At 39.7% G+C, this 14,534-nt stretch overlaps 2 protein-coding genes and 1 long non-coding RNA gene across 3 annotated transcripts in view; 2 read left to right on the top strand and 1 right to left on the bottom strand.

Moving 5' to 3' along the window:
- Positions 1-771, bottom strand: part of commd5 (COMM domain containing 5) — a 7,606-nt gene extending 6,835 nt beyond the window's left edge. The window contains exon 1 of the mRNA XM_016569343.1: positions 619-771. Coding sequence (XP_016424829.1) covers positions 619-727 — 109 coding nt within the window. The 5' untranslated portion in view covers positions 728-771. The remainder of the gene's footprint in view (positions 1-618) is intronic.
- Positions 1-13,297, top strand: part of LOC107753219 (uncharacterized) — a 13,918-nt gene extending 621 nt beyond the window's left edge. The window contains exons 2-4 of the long non-coding RNA XR_001641443.1: positions 1,433-1,436; positions 13,103-13,132; positions 13,216-13,297. This is a non-coding gene — a long non-coding RNA (uncharacterized LOC107753219). The remainder of the gene's footprint in view (positions 1-1,432; positions 1,437-13,102; positions 13,133-13,215) is intronic.
- On the top strand, positions 2,172-9,020 carry fam199x (family with sequence similarity 199, X-linked). Its single transcript, XM_016569341.1, has 7 exons — positions 2,172-2,260; positions 3,385-3,558; positions 4,386-4,605; positions 6,046-6,198; positions 6,408-6,569; positions 7,391-7,600; positions 8,798-9,020. Exons 2-7 carry the CDS (start codon positions 3,392-3,394, stop codon positions 8,969-8,971), a joined length of 1,086 nt encoding a protein of 361 aa, XP_016424827.1. The 5' UTR covers positions 2,172-2,260; positions 3,385-3,391; the 3' UTR covers positions 8,972-9,020.
- Positions 13,298-14,534: the final 1,237 nt, after the last annotated feature.

The following is a 14,534-nucleotide window of genomic DNA, read 5'->3' as shown; positions in this document are numbered from 1 at the left end:
TAGTCGGATACAAAACTTTCGTTTAAACGTCAGTCAAATTAGTCGTCGCGCACATCCCTAATATATATATATATATATATATATATAATATAATTATATTTTATCTACTACAGTAATCCATGTTAAATGATTGTGATCACTTTCAAGCAGTTAAAACACTTTACTTCTTCTGTACTTTTAAAATGAACATTAATCACTATATTCATTGAAGAACAACAACAAAGTATTACATGGAAATAAACTTCAGGAAAAGGACAAACCCTTCTGAAGAGATGTGTATCAATGCAGTGTGCAGTAAAACATGCATTTACAAGAGACACTTTTATCATTTATTCCCCACAAAATGTGTTGCTCCACCAATGTTCAATCATATATTTATCTGCAATCACAGACTATGGGAATAGTGAACAAGAGAGTAATGTTCCTTCTGGTAAAACCATGCTGCAACAACAATAATAATAAAAAAATAATAATAAACAGCCTATGGAATTTGTAATGAAAGCAACAAAAAAAAACCATCGTAAACGCTTGTAGACATTACGCAAACAGTTTCTATTCCCTAATGTGTAACACAAGAGTCGCATGCTGTGCGCTAAAGAGCTTGTGTGTGTGCCTGACCGCTCAGCATCTGTGAGAGAGTGTCTCTGTCCAGATTCCTCAGATGCTTCGCCAGCTGCTGCACTTCTGCAGGAGCTCTTCCTCCGAACACACTCACAGCGTCCGCCATCTTCCCCTGAGCTGCTTCCTCATCATCAGCTGACCGCAGCGGCGCTCTTCTTCTGCGCTGTTCTCCCGCGGCGGGGTCAGTCTGCGCCACCTGCTGGAGGGGAGGCTACATCACTTCAGCCCTGCTGGCTCTATATAGTGCTTTTAAATAACATTATTTGGGCATTATGTAGTAGTGCCACTGATCTCTATTATAGATCAGTGAGTAGTACTTTCAATGAAATCTGCTCAATACCCATTGACCTTATTTCTGGTCTGAGTTCAGTTATTTTATTTTAATACTATGCTCTATACAGTCTCTAGGAAGAAGCAGACCATTCTGTTTGCGCTTTACTTCAACTCAAAACGATATATATCTCAAGATCTCAAGACTTGCTTCGACAGATAAGGCGTCTCTACATGAGCTGCACGCTTAAATTCGATTATTAATCTGACTCGTTGAATTCTAATCTCTGGAGAAGTTCATAGATGTCAGCTTTAACAGTCTGTCCTAATGTGTTGTAAATACAGACAGTGTTTGGATTCTGGATATATTCCAGATATTTACTGTAAAAGCACAAGAGTGAAGTTAGCGAAGTGAAATGGGTTAATAAATTAATCCTCAGTAGATTGTGAGGAGAATGAATGTTGCGGTGTAGTATTGTGTGTGTTTCAGATGAACAGAGTTTGCTGGGATTCACAGGGTTTCGGTTATATTGAAGTTTAGCAGAGTTTCCTGTAAAAGCTAAAGACTGTATGCTGCATGCTGCTTTATCAGAGAAGGAACATGTGTAGTGTAAACACGTTTCTAATTTAATTGAATCATGTTTCGGTTAAAATTAACCATTACTAAATGTAACTTGTTTAGCGTGTAAATATATATAAAAGAGACACATATATTAATTGTCATACATGTGTGAGTACAAATAGAATTGTCAAGGAAAGAGTAAACAAGGAAATAAATAACTGATCGTAAATAAACGGGAGAAACGAAGCTTTGCGAAGCTTCGAATCAATTGAACCGATTGCTTCGCAGAATGATTCAGTGATTCGAAGCTTCGAATCTCCACACGCTGGTGACCCCTGCTGGTCGAACTGTGTAAATGCATCAAAGCTAGCTTTTACAAACTCAATGCAAATACTTTCTTGAAAGTATAGTATAATACATTAAAACTATTAAAATAATGAAGTGTCTGTATAATATGTGATTTAAAAAAATATATATATTATTATTAATCGCAGGGCTTGTTTTGTTTGTTTTATGGACAGCTTGTATAAACAGGTCAGTAAGAGACTATTAACTACTACTCATCCTTTTAATCACCGAAATGTCTCGTTAAAAAGGCGACTCGGTGAACTCGAACGCTTCGAAACAGTGGAGTCATGGTTACAGCGCGCGGTAGCTGGCGATCTGCGCACAGGACGCGACGCGCCACAGAACCACAGAAGAAGAAGCAGCGCATCAGCTGGCGGGTGTGACGTCAGCAGCGGAAGCGGATTGAGAGCCGATGTTTGCGCCGCTGATAATAAACCCCTGAAACAGATCCGACAACAGGTATGTGTGAGAAATAGACACTAATATGATCCTTCATCGGTGCTTATCGCGCTCAGAGAGCCGTTAGCAGGCGGGTCAGAGTGTGAGGTTACGGAGGAGGCTAAGCGCTGCTATCATTAGATCCGAGTTGCTGAAATATTGAACAAACAAAAGAAATATTGGTAACGTTACTCATTATATTCCGACTAAATGAACGACATACTTTACTGATTCTTCAACAGAGAATCTAGTGATGAGCTTCAGGCCTGACAGATGATTAGAGTCTGTGTGAGTGAGAGCTAGGCCTGCAGCAGTGTGTTTACATGCGGCCCGCTAACTGATCATCACACTCGCCCTCTCATGAGCAGTGCTAGTGTAGAAGACATGTGTACTATACCTATACATCATAATCAAAAATTAAGTTTTGATATATTTACGGTAGGAAATTTACAAAATATCTTCATGGAACATGATCTTTACTTAATATCCTAATGATTTTTGGCATAAAAGAAAAATGTATAATTGTGACCCATACAATGTATTGTTGGCTATTGCTGCAGATATAGCTGTGCTGCTTCTAGACTGGTATCCCGTTGGGCTGCTGTTTAATACATAATACTATAACCTCCAGCTCAGTGGCTTGTCATCTTTGGCTATATCGTCAGTAATCATCGTTGGGCTGCTTGTCAATCATTTTGTCCCGGATGCAACATCCACATCAAATATTGCACCTTTAAATGAATTAATTAGCAGCCCAATGGGATACGTGTTTAGTTTTCCAGCTGTTGCAAGTACATTTACTATCTTTAACGATGTGTAATGGATACGCTCCAGATGCAAACAGGGTTAAATAATGGTTGCTGTTATTTAATAGTCTTTTTGTTTGTTGGTAAAAATCATAGAAGTTTAAAATTAACAAAGCTCAGTGTCATAAAGAACGACGAGTCTGATCTAATGATCATTTTTTAAATGACAGGCTGATTTCAGGATTGGAGAGCATGAAACTCCATTTACTAGCCACTTTAGATACTTTGTGTTTGATCACGTGTGCCATGTTCAGCGCAGTTAAAGAAAGCAAACAGAGAAAGAGGTTTGTGTGCACTGCACAGTTCAGTTCTTCTGATGCGCTGTGTGTTGTGCTGCAGCTTGCAGATGTCTGAGGACGTCTATGAGAAGTTCCTGGCTCCAGAAGAGCCGTGTCCGCTGCTGTCTCGGAGAGGGAACCTCAGTGAAGATGCTACGCTGGACGTCAGTGACTTCGGCTGTCAGCTGTCCTCGTGCCACCGCACAGACCCGCTCCACCACTTCCACAGCAGCAGGTCAGTGAGCCACGCTCTGGCACAGTCCGTCACAAGCAGCAAATGTGCAAAAACCTTTACATTCTCTAATAAAAGACCGTCAGAATGATGCATGATTTGTTGGAATCGGATGAAAATGACTGAGCTACACCTGTTTGGAGTACATTTAGAGAAAAACTGATTTAAGGTTCCAAAGCAAAATCACAGATGCAAAAAAATAAACAAATAATTTTACCTCTAATCTTAAGCATTCAAGTAAGAAAAACAAATAGTAAAAATCACTTAAGTGTGTTCATTACAAATAAATAGATTATTAAAACTACAAAAGCTGTTCAGTCAAGCAGCGAGAGATTCCCTCTTTTCTTTTATCGTTAGATTAACATTAATGAGACAGACGGACTGTATTATAACATAGTGTGATGCACGGATCTAATATAATGTTACACATCTGATGTTTTTCCCCAAACGTTCACTTAAGATATAACAGATTATGTTTGAGTGAATCCTTAAATATGTTTAGCCTGCTGTAAGTCTGTGTGTATCAGGATAGAGTGCGGGAAGCAAGTGGAGAAAAGGTACTCCTCCCAAAAAACGTACTAATAAAGATACTTTTAGATGTTTAATTTCTATTTTGGAGCTCTGAGATCACTAGACGAGGGCTTTCTGGAAATCTCAGATTCGACCCAAATCAACATTTCTCGTTTTTTTTGCCCGTAGCTCAAAATGACCCCGTGCGCATTCACACTCGTTCTGCCAGCAGCGTGCAGTGAGCCGAGTATCTGGAGCCGGCGGGTCAGGCGAGGGCTGTTCTGTTGGTCAGTGATCTGTGTGTGTGTGTGTGTGTGCAGGTGGCACCTGACCTCCTGCGGCACCAGCGTGGCCAGCTCAGACTGCAGCGAGGAGCTCTTCTCCTCCGTGTCTGTGTGTGATCAGGACGACTGCTACTCGCTGCTGGACGAGCAGGAGCTGGCCTCCTTTGAGCTGTTCCCCGAGGGCAGCGTGTGCAGCGACGTGTCCTCCTCCATCAGCACTTACTGGGACTGGTCCGACAGCGAGTTCGAGTGGCAGGTGAGTCGTCTCTGCGCTCGCTGAGCCACAGCTGTGTGATGGACTGCACATTAGGACTGATGATAAATCATGATTAAACTCCCCATGGTTAGTATTACCGTTTCATATTTTAATGATCACTAAAACCGTATTCAAACAACAGAGGATAAATAAATACTGTCCAGCATAAAGCAGGGTTTTACAGGTGCACACAGCAGCAGAGTAGTTTGGATTTGTGTGAAAACGGTGGAAAAGCTGTGAGGGTTTAAAGAGTGCTGAGGGAATTATACAAATGAATATATGAATTAATTAATTATATGAATGCACCTCTGAAGATTCAATGGCATTTTGTTTTCATCTTCACTTCATGTAACACCTAATAAACTAGTGTTGTTTACGGTAAACCGCTGTACTTCTGCTGCTCCATCAGCGCCCCCTGCTGTCAGAGAGTGGAGCTACAGAGACTCACATTCACATTCAGTCTGTGTGCAGCTTCTGTCTGGACATAAAACAGACCGGATTTACATGCTCTGCTGTCATTTATGACCGGCTGATGAAAAACAAGCTTATGTGGATTCTACACATTTAAACAATTCAGATAAGCTATCCAGAATTATTTATGGAGCAGATAAAATACATCATTTATAAATCAATTATCATTTTGTCTTAACACTTTTCTTTATTAAAAGGCACAATATGTAAGATTTTCGTAATAAAATATCCAAAAACTACTTGGACGGTGTGATATACTTCATGCAGTTGTGTACTTGCGTTATCCCAAAAGTTCCCAAGGATTTGTAAGTTTTAAGTAATGGCTCATCCCTGGTCATTGTTGCCTATCAATGACGTAATGTCCGCATATCCTCAGTTTCCGCTTGTAGAAGCTGTATGGCAACACACGGACTCAAATGCTGCTGTACACTTAAACTAAATCCATTACGGCTGTCGCGAATAAAATGAAAATGAAATTAAAAGTGTTGACCGTAGCATTAAATTTAGATCTGCTCAGTTGCGCCATGTGTTTTTACAGTGTTGTGCTTTATAACCAATCACACACGAGTCTGTTGAGCTTATGAAGGCAATGGCCAATCAGAGGCCTTCAGATGAGTTTTTGTTCAGTGCACACACTCACGAATTCTCTCATCATAAACAACACCGTGCAGATGTGCGTATGATGTTAGAGATCCATTCATCAAACCGTGTATAGACGGCTTTACTGATTATAAGGGGGTTTTTGAAGAGTGCTTAAACTAGACATTGGTAATGTTGTTGTTTTAGTGTTTATGCAATCAGAAAGTCATTTTACTTGTTGTTTGTTGATTTTAAATATAAAACCTGGTGAAACAATTTATGTGTCTGCACTTTTTGAAGATTCCCAGCACACTTTAACAGCACCATGATAATACTGATAATGATTGTGGTCAGTGTAATGTGATAAATCCGGTTGCATCTCTATTGCAGTTACCGGGCAGTGATATAGCCAGCGGCAGCGATGTGCTCTCCGACATCATTCCCAGCGTGCCCAGCTCACCCTGCCTCGCGGCCAAACGGAAAAACAAACCGCACCGGAACCTGGACGAGCTGCCCTGGAGCGCCATGACCAACGACGAGCAGGTCTCAAACCCTCACTCCTGGCAGCGTACGCAGTGACACTAGCACAGCTTGATGTGATACTGAAATATATGATGACACATGTTTAACTGGACACCGTTAGGAAAGAAAGGAAGCCGTGTCACTGCGTTTGCTTGTGTTATTCTGTTTCTTTGCAGTCAAGTGTCTTTTAGTGTCTGTGTGAGCTCACTTTGGTGATTCTCATTTGTCAGGTGGAGTATATTGAGTATTTGAGTCGAAAAGTGAGCACAGAGATGGGACTTCGGGAGCAGCTGGACATCATAAAAATAATCGACCCGAGCGCACAGATTCTGCCGACGGACAGCGAGTTCATCATCGAGCTGAACTGCCTCACCGATGAAAAGCTCAAGCAGGTGATTAATTACACTCAACACCTCCTGCAAAACAAACAGCACTCCTCCATCCACAGCACTGCCAGGGCTGATCATCAGCACTCTGTTTGCAATATGTTACACAACTTTTTATAATCTAAACATATTCTAATCTAAAGGGGTCATCGGATGCTAAATTCACTTTTACATGTTGTTTGAACTGAAACGTGTGTTGGCAGTGTGTGTACACAATCCACCCTATAATGATAAAAATCCACACAGTGCTGTTTTCTTCTTCTTTTTTTTAAATCCCCCAAAATAATAACCCCTTTCTCATATCAAGCCGTTCTCAGATTCTTGATGTGTGTCACAATGAATGCGGCTAAAGTAAACAGTCTCAGAGAACTGCTTCACCCCACGGAAGAGAGGGGCGGGGTCAGCAGAGCTCATTAGCATTTAAAGAGACATGCACCGAAACGGCTCGCTGTGAACAGAGCTGATTTTGACAGGGTAAAAATGGTGTTGTTTTACACTACCATTGAGAAATTGTACCCAAAGTATGTTATAGACTTTTCATTAAGACCCTAAAGAGTCATATCAGCTTGTGTAAAATGGGCATCTGATGACCACAAGGCATAACACTCTGGTTAACAGAAAAGAACTGGGTTCACACACTACGAGTCTTTCAGATCACTCTGAACACAAAACAAACTCCCAAAGAAACATGGAATATCAAACACGTGGAATCAGGGTCTGTGTGCATCGTGTGATTTTCTGTGATACTAGTGTTGACTCGTCCAGACTGAATCTGTGTGAAGGCGGTGTGTTGTCCAGAGATCAGACTGATGTGGTGTCTCCTGCAGGTGCGGAGCTACATCCGCGAGCACGGTCCGCGGCAGCAGCGCAGCGTGAAGAGGAGCCTGGCGAGCAGCGTGAGCGCTCACAGCAGCAGTGACGCCAGCATCACCAGCAGCAGCATCAGCAGCAGCAGCGCCTCCACCGCCTCCAGCATCAGCCGCGCTCACAGCGACGGGAACCTGGCCTCCGCCGCAGAGAGGATACGAGACTCCAAGGTGCTCCTCCGAGACACAGCGCGGTGATCCGTCTCGATCAAACACAGCGCAGCCGCTGACCTTCAGCATGCTGCTTTTCATTCAGTACTGATAGTCACACGTGTGTTCAGATATTTATATTTAAGATATTTGCATATAATCCACAAGAAAAAGACAGGAACTGGATTTACACAACTATCCTGTTTGAATGTTTACACTCCGTTGCTGTGCATCCTGGTGTGTAGCTTCATTAACTGTCACTGAGTGAGTGCTTCACAGGGGACTGCGTTACTGATTCAGATACTGATTCAGATCAAGGCCATACTCTATGTTCCTCAAGACTGGTGCTTAAATCACTGCTGGTTAAGTTCAGGTTTCAGCAACCAGTTATACTCTCTTTCATTGATCATTTTTAAGAACTGCTTACTGTCGTTAAAGAACAAAGCAGACTAATGTTTATCTCTTAAGTTGGCAAGAAAAGTAAATTCACACTTTTTTTGTAAATGCATGATATACGTATATTATTGAGAAGGACTCGTCCATGTCTGTTTAATTTAGTTAGGGTTATGTTATGTGTTTTTTTTAATTTTTTTTTTATATATTAAAAAAAAAAAACTTGTTACGTTTAATCAAAATGCCATAACTCGATCGTCTGGTGAAAATAACAGATGCTACTTCGGTTTCTTCACGAGTTTAATTACATGTGAATGTGCCAGAGACTATATTTACCACACAAAACAAATACAATACAGAGATATAAAACCTTGTTAAAACTTTAAGGCATTTTAGACAGAACAGTATGAGCTTTCTTTCTGTCACTTCCATTCACCACTCTTCTACAGAAAAGATTTAATTCTCCACCACAATGAGAAGAAGTCATCCGTAAGATTATGAAACGCAGTCAAGAGAAGCCTCCTGAGGTGAGAGAGACCGACAGCACAGGGATATGCAGTGACTAGCTCTGTCCAGTTCACTTGTGCTTTGACTGAATGTATTTAAAACAATCGTATTCCTTTTACATGTTTCTTTTCTAAAATACTGATGAAGCATTGTTAAAGGGGTCTTATGGTGATGCTAACACTCATGCAGGAACGGCTCGAGTCGATCTCTGTGAGTCTGTCTGATGCAAGTGAATGAGCGGCGGCGTCTTGAGAAGGTTGAGAGAAGACTAGTTTAAGATGGACTGATGGACTGATTGTTGTGCGTGGTGTTTTCCAGAAGCGCTCCAAGCAGAGGAAGCTGCAGCAGAAGGCTTTACGCAAGCGTCAGCTGAAGGAGCAGAGACAGGCTCGTAAGGAGAGACTGAGCGGTCTGTTCCTGAACGAGGAGGTGCTGTCTCTCAGAGTCCCGGAGGAGGAGGACCACTGCGACGACCTGGACGTGCTGATGTGACCCCAGTGACCCTTCAGTGTTCCTTCTACGCCTCCTCATCATCACACACACAGCAGGTTAGCTTGCAGCGCTGCAGTCTCAGAGCACTCACCGGTGACCTCTGGCACGGTACAGTGAGCCCAGGAACATTAACATGCATTAGACTAGCGTCGACAGAAACACTAATAGCTGTCTGCTGCAGCGTCACGCTGCACCTCCTCCAGGTGTTTCATACACACGGGGAACTAATGCCAGCGACGCTTCACTACAGCAAAAAACATACAGGCAAACCAAAAACTGTTCAGACACCTTCAACATTTCTCACATTATATCACCGTTTATTCACTATAGTTGAGAAAACGGTAATAAAATATGAGAAGAACTCGGAGTTAAACAGTGTCAGACAAACTCATCTTGATGGTGTCAGATAACTTTGATAGAAAGGTAAGTAACAAAACATGCTCAGGTCAGAGTGTCAAAACAAATTTTACTGGTAGCCCTCTGAAGAATTTTTGTGATTAATATGTCACGGTTCACTTTATTTTGCTATCCTCACTTACATAAATGAACTACAGTGTCCTGCACCCACTAGTAAAGAAATATCACACATTATATCTGCCGTCTGAATAAGTTTTGGTTTAACTGTATGTGTTATTAAACACTCCTCACTAGAAAAAATAAATGATTAAGTACATAACCCTAATTGTATGTGATGGCAAGTTTAAAACATACTTGGTACTAGCGATTCTGTAGAAAGACAAAAAGACGTTCAGCTCTTACCCAGAAGACACCTTTCTATAGCAGCGCAGTTTGTGCTGGACGTCTGCATTAAAGCATCACATCTCAAACATTCTTCAATAGCAGTGAAAGGACAGAGAAGAGCGTTTATTTCATCACTGATCATTTCTTCATAATATGCACATGATTTATTGTGTAATCATTGTTAGCTGAACTCCGGCTTAGAGGGAACACTGACAGCTGAAGTCGTCGCCTCCGCTGTGTCTCTGCATTGATTAGAAATGGCATGAAATTATGCTTTGGAACTTTTTGACATTAAAATTTCATATGAAAATCTAATAGTACACAATACCTTTAAACATGTTCATTGACTAGAAAATATCACTTGTGCTCTCCTAGGCAAATCAGAGAAAGTAATATTTCATAACTTTTATTGTGATTATATTTATATAATCTGTGTTATAGAGTGGAAGTGAGGGGAATCGGTTTTAGTGTAAAATGACACGCATTCATGTTTTGTTTCGATCAGAATTTGTTTGCTTGCAACACTTTTTTTTTGTTAACCTTGCATACGTGTTATTTAAGCTTTCTTTATAAATGTAAGCTTTGCTTTATTGCAGATGTACTATTTGAACAATGATTTTCCCAAAAATGTTCAGTTGCAAAATGTCTAAATAACATACTTCTATTGGTTACACCATTTACAATTACATGGATATTTTGAGTCAGACATACATGTAAGTTAGTATGACTTAACTGCTTTACTGAAATGTCTGAATATTCTTCATTTTAACTGAATAAAATCAAAGTATGACGTGGATGAGTTGTGAAATATATTGAACATCAAACTGCTTTTGTGTCAATTATATACTGTCTTGACATGAAATATGTTTAAGCATTTAAATCCATGATTACTTCAGTTTCTATTGGTAGTTCATGTAAAGCTAATGCTTTGTTTCGATAGCTACAGTTAGTGTAGTCCTGACACATTCACGTGAGTAATTGTGCATTTTTAATGTTTCTAAATATTTATTTAGAATCTTATTGAATGAGTATTTTTTTCGTTAAAGTCAACATGAAATTAAGAATTTATGTGCATTTCTGGTCTTACTGTGCACAGTTCATCAGTACACCTTATTCTGAATAAATAAATTGTCTGATGAAAGTTTATAGAATATATATATATATATATATATTTTTTTTTTTCAAAACCTGTTCTTCATTTTTGGCTGCGATCACTAGTTTGTGCGTGCTATTGGTTAATGTTAACAGACTCAATCAAGCATTTGGGGATTTGTTTCTACTGTTGCATGTAATTTGGCCTTTTTGAATTCTTTACCAATGCACAGTAATTAAATGCTGAACAATGCTATTGTTATGGTTGTTAAGGTTATGCCAATGATAAGAGGAAACGATAGATTTGAAAAATGACCGTCAACATTAGGATTAGGAGCATGTCCCTGAATGTGGAGAAATTGGTGGTGCTTATAAAGGGTATAAAGAGGACATGTCTGGTCATCTTTCCTAGAGGATTCACTACTGGAGAGCAGAGAGTAGAGGACAAGCAGCAGTACCTGGCTCTGGATTTTATAACACACACAGAGAAACTAGAGATGTTGACAGAACTAACAAATACTTGAGACTATTAACCCACGAGCTAGTCCTAGGGAACGCACATCGGAGCACTCTGGGAAGAATGGACATGATGCAGTCAGAAGTCTGGAAATGGACGAGGCTGGTCAAGAAATGCTCAGGTTTCCTTCATGGCCAGATCCAGGACTGCCTGGGCATCTCTAACCCATCCAGCAGAAGCTGAGGTTCAGATAGCTCCTGGCAAAGTAGATCAGCCCAGGACAATTTATCTAGAAGGGCTTGCCAAGCACAAGACAGCTTAGCCACTAGCATATATATATATGTGTGTGTAAGCAATAAGGTACAGGTGCTGTATCGTGAATAAATCGCGGCTGAAGGGTGTTGTTAGGCACGACGCAAACCTGACACCTCATACTTCTGGAGACTCCAGGAAGGTTGCAGTTCTGGAAAATAGTGGCACTGGAGACTAAATGCTTCCTCATGGTTTCACACCTAATTCTTCACATGAATTCTTAATTCTTTTGCAGTTAACGTTTGTCTTTTCTTCTCCACCTGTTTTTTTTTCCACCTGTGAGCATTTTGCTGACCAATGGTCATGTCTTAACTTTGCAATTTCTGTATTGCATTAGTTTTTAATATTTCTCATGGGGATTTAATCATTTTTTACTTTTCAGTCTGAGTTAAATCTCTTTTTTTGGCTCATTTTATTCTGCACACCTGAATATGAGTTTTTCACTTTCCAGCCTTCATGGACAATTATATATCACTCATAAATTATTAAATAAATTATTAAATACAAAATTAATAGTAGTTATTAAGATCGATGTGGTTTGGAATTAGTAAAATGTGCTTGGAAAAAAAATATCATCAGAATATAAACGTGCCTAATAATTATGCATGTGGTGTATACACACACACACACACATACACACATACACACACACACATACACTATATGGACAGAAGTATTGGGGCACCCCCTTCACATGAACAGGTTTGGCTACTTTAGTCATTTCTGGGAGCACTAATCTTCTCTAGATTAGCTGTAGCATGTACAGAGATTCTGGAGAATTGCATTGCGGGTGTCCCAATAATTAAAATATGACAGATCAGATCGGAAGAAGGATCTAAGTGCAGATTGTGTGTTTAAGCCCTAATGTGCAAGACATAATCCGTCCGATGAAATTGTGATAAACTGTTAATACACATTAACCTTGAACCGTGAAACAAAACACAGCATGCAAATTTTATACCATAACCAACAAAAGACGATGGGAAGCACTAGGTTATACAAGGACTAAGGGCAAATTCATCCCTATGCCCTACTCACTTAGAAGGGTCCTTGATGTGTGAACTCTGGAGGTTTAAATACACTTGGCAAATAGAGCAATGAAAAACAACATCTTTTTCTCATAATCTGTCATTTATTTTCATGTGACCTTCAAGGGTGCAAAAACATTGTTTGGAACCAGTCTGAACCAGCCTAAACCAGTCAGGGTGGGACACATCAAGCAAGAACATGACACAAGGAATCACACGACAATAAACAAGACTAATACATTTCATAATTAAAGATATGGCACTAATACAAACATACACAACAGTAACTGTATTTAGATTTATTACAATTATGATATGTTTGTTGCTACCATTGTGAGACTGAACATTTGATCAGGTACATAATTATCCAAACAATCCAGATTAAATAAGACTTCAGTTCACATCCAGAATTAAATATAAACTGTGCCCCACTCTGACATACAGCACACAGACTCACTCATATGACTGTATGTATGATAATGTTTATTGTCTTTTTTCTAGGCATCATTCACCCCACAATGACTAGCCATGGTAGGAAATATTTTCTATTGTTGATGTTTTACTGACCGATTCTGTAAAATAAAAAATATATCTTGTTATAAATTCTCTGATAGGTACTAAAAGAAAGCGTAGTGATGAACCATCCGGCTCAAGTGCAAAGCGCCCTGACAACAGTTCACAGGAACTTAGAACAGGCAAGTATTTATTTTTTCTCTAAAATAGCACCACTGTTATTTAATTGTATATTAAAAAGTATAAAATGCAAAAACAACAACAAAGGTAATTATTTTACAACTTCTGTTATTGGAAAAATACCGAGGTCCGAACCTCGGGGACCTCAATGGTGGGTACGGCCCTGCTCATGGGCATCGCACAATACTGCTTTACAACTCAATGTAAGACCATGGTCATTTCTATGGGTGCTAAAAAAAAACTTTGATCTCTTGGAGTGGAAATATTTGTTTGAAGTTCTGCGACATGTGGGTTTAGGGGATAACTTTGTGAGATGGATAGAAATAATATCTAGAAATAATATACAGGGCACCACAAGCAGCAGTCCTCACAAATGGTTTACACTCTCCTGCATTTGATCTGAAGCGAGGCACCAGACAGGGTTACTCTTTATCGCTGTTGCTATTTGCATTGGCCCTTGAACATTTGGCAGTATCTATTGGACAGAGTACTATATACTATCACTATACCAATACTATACTATACTACACTATACTAATCACTAATACTCATACCATCTCACTGTATGCCAATGACCTGCTCTTATTTCTCTCTGAGCCAGAACTGTTGGTGCCAGCCTTGATTGATCTGATAGATAGCTTTAGTTTTTTTTTTTTTTTTGGGCTACAAGATTAATTTTAATAAATCAGAGGCAACTCCATTGGGTAAGTGGGGAGACTCTGCCCCATCTTTAATGTTCCCCTTCAAGTGGTCACCTAAGGGATATGGCTATTTAGGTGTTAATTTTTCTCACAATCTGAAAAAGTTATTCAATCTTTAATTTTGTCCCAGTCCTGAAAACAGTGAAAAATGATCTACAGAATGATGGATGGACCTCCCAATTTCTTGGATAGGCAGAATAAACTTGATAAAAATGGAATGTACTTCCTAGATTACTGTACCCTTTACAGATGATTCCACTGTATATCGCCACAAATATATGGTTAACATGATTAGCAAGTTAATAGCATGTTGTTAGCATGATTAGCACGTTACTAACATGTTGTTAGCATGATTAGCAAGTTACTAACATTTTGTTAGCATTTTTCTAGCATGATTAGCAAGTTACTAGCATGTTGTTAGCATGATTAGCAAGTTAATCTCATGTTGCTAGCATGATTAGCATGTTACTAGCATGATGCTAGCATGTTTAGCAAATTGCTAGCATGTTTCTAGCATGATTAACAAGTTACTAGCATTT

This window comes from Sinocyclocheilus rhinocerous, unplaced genomic scaffold, assembly GCF_001515625.1.
Source record: "Sinocyclocheilus rhinocerous isolate Xijiao unplaced genomic scaffold, SAMN03320098_v1.1 scaffold1402, whole genome shotgun sequence".
Taxonomy (NCBI): Eukaryota; Metazoa; Chordata; class Actinopteri; order Cypriniformes; family Cyprinidae; genus Sinocyclocheilus; species Sinocyclocheilus rhinocerous.
Note: the sequence above shows the minus strand (reverse complement) of the source record. Positions and strands in the feature narration are given on the sequence as shown.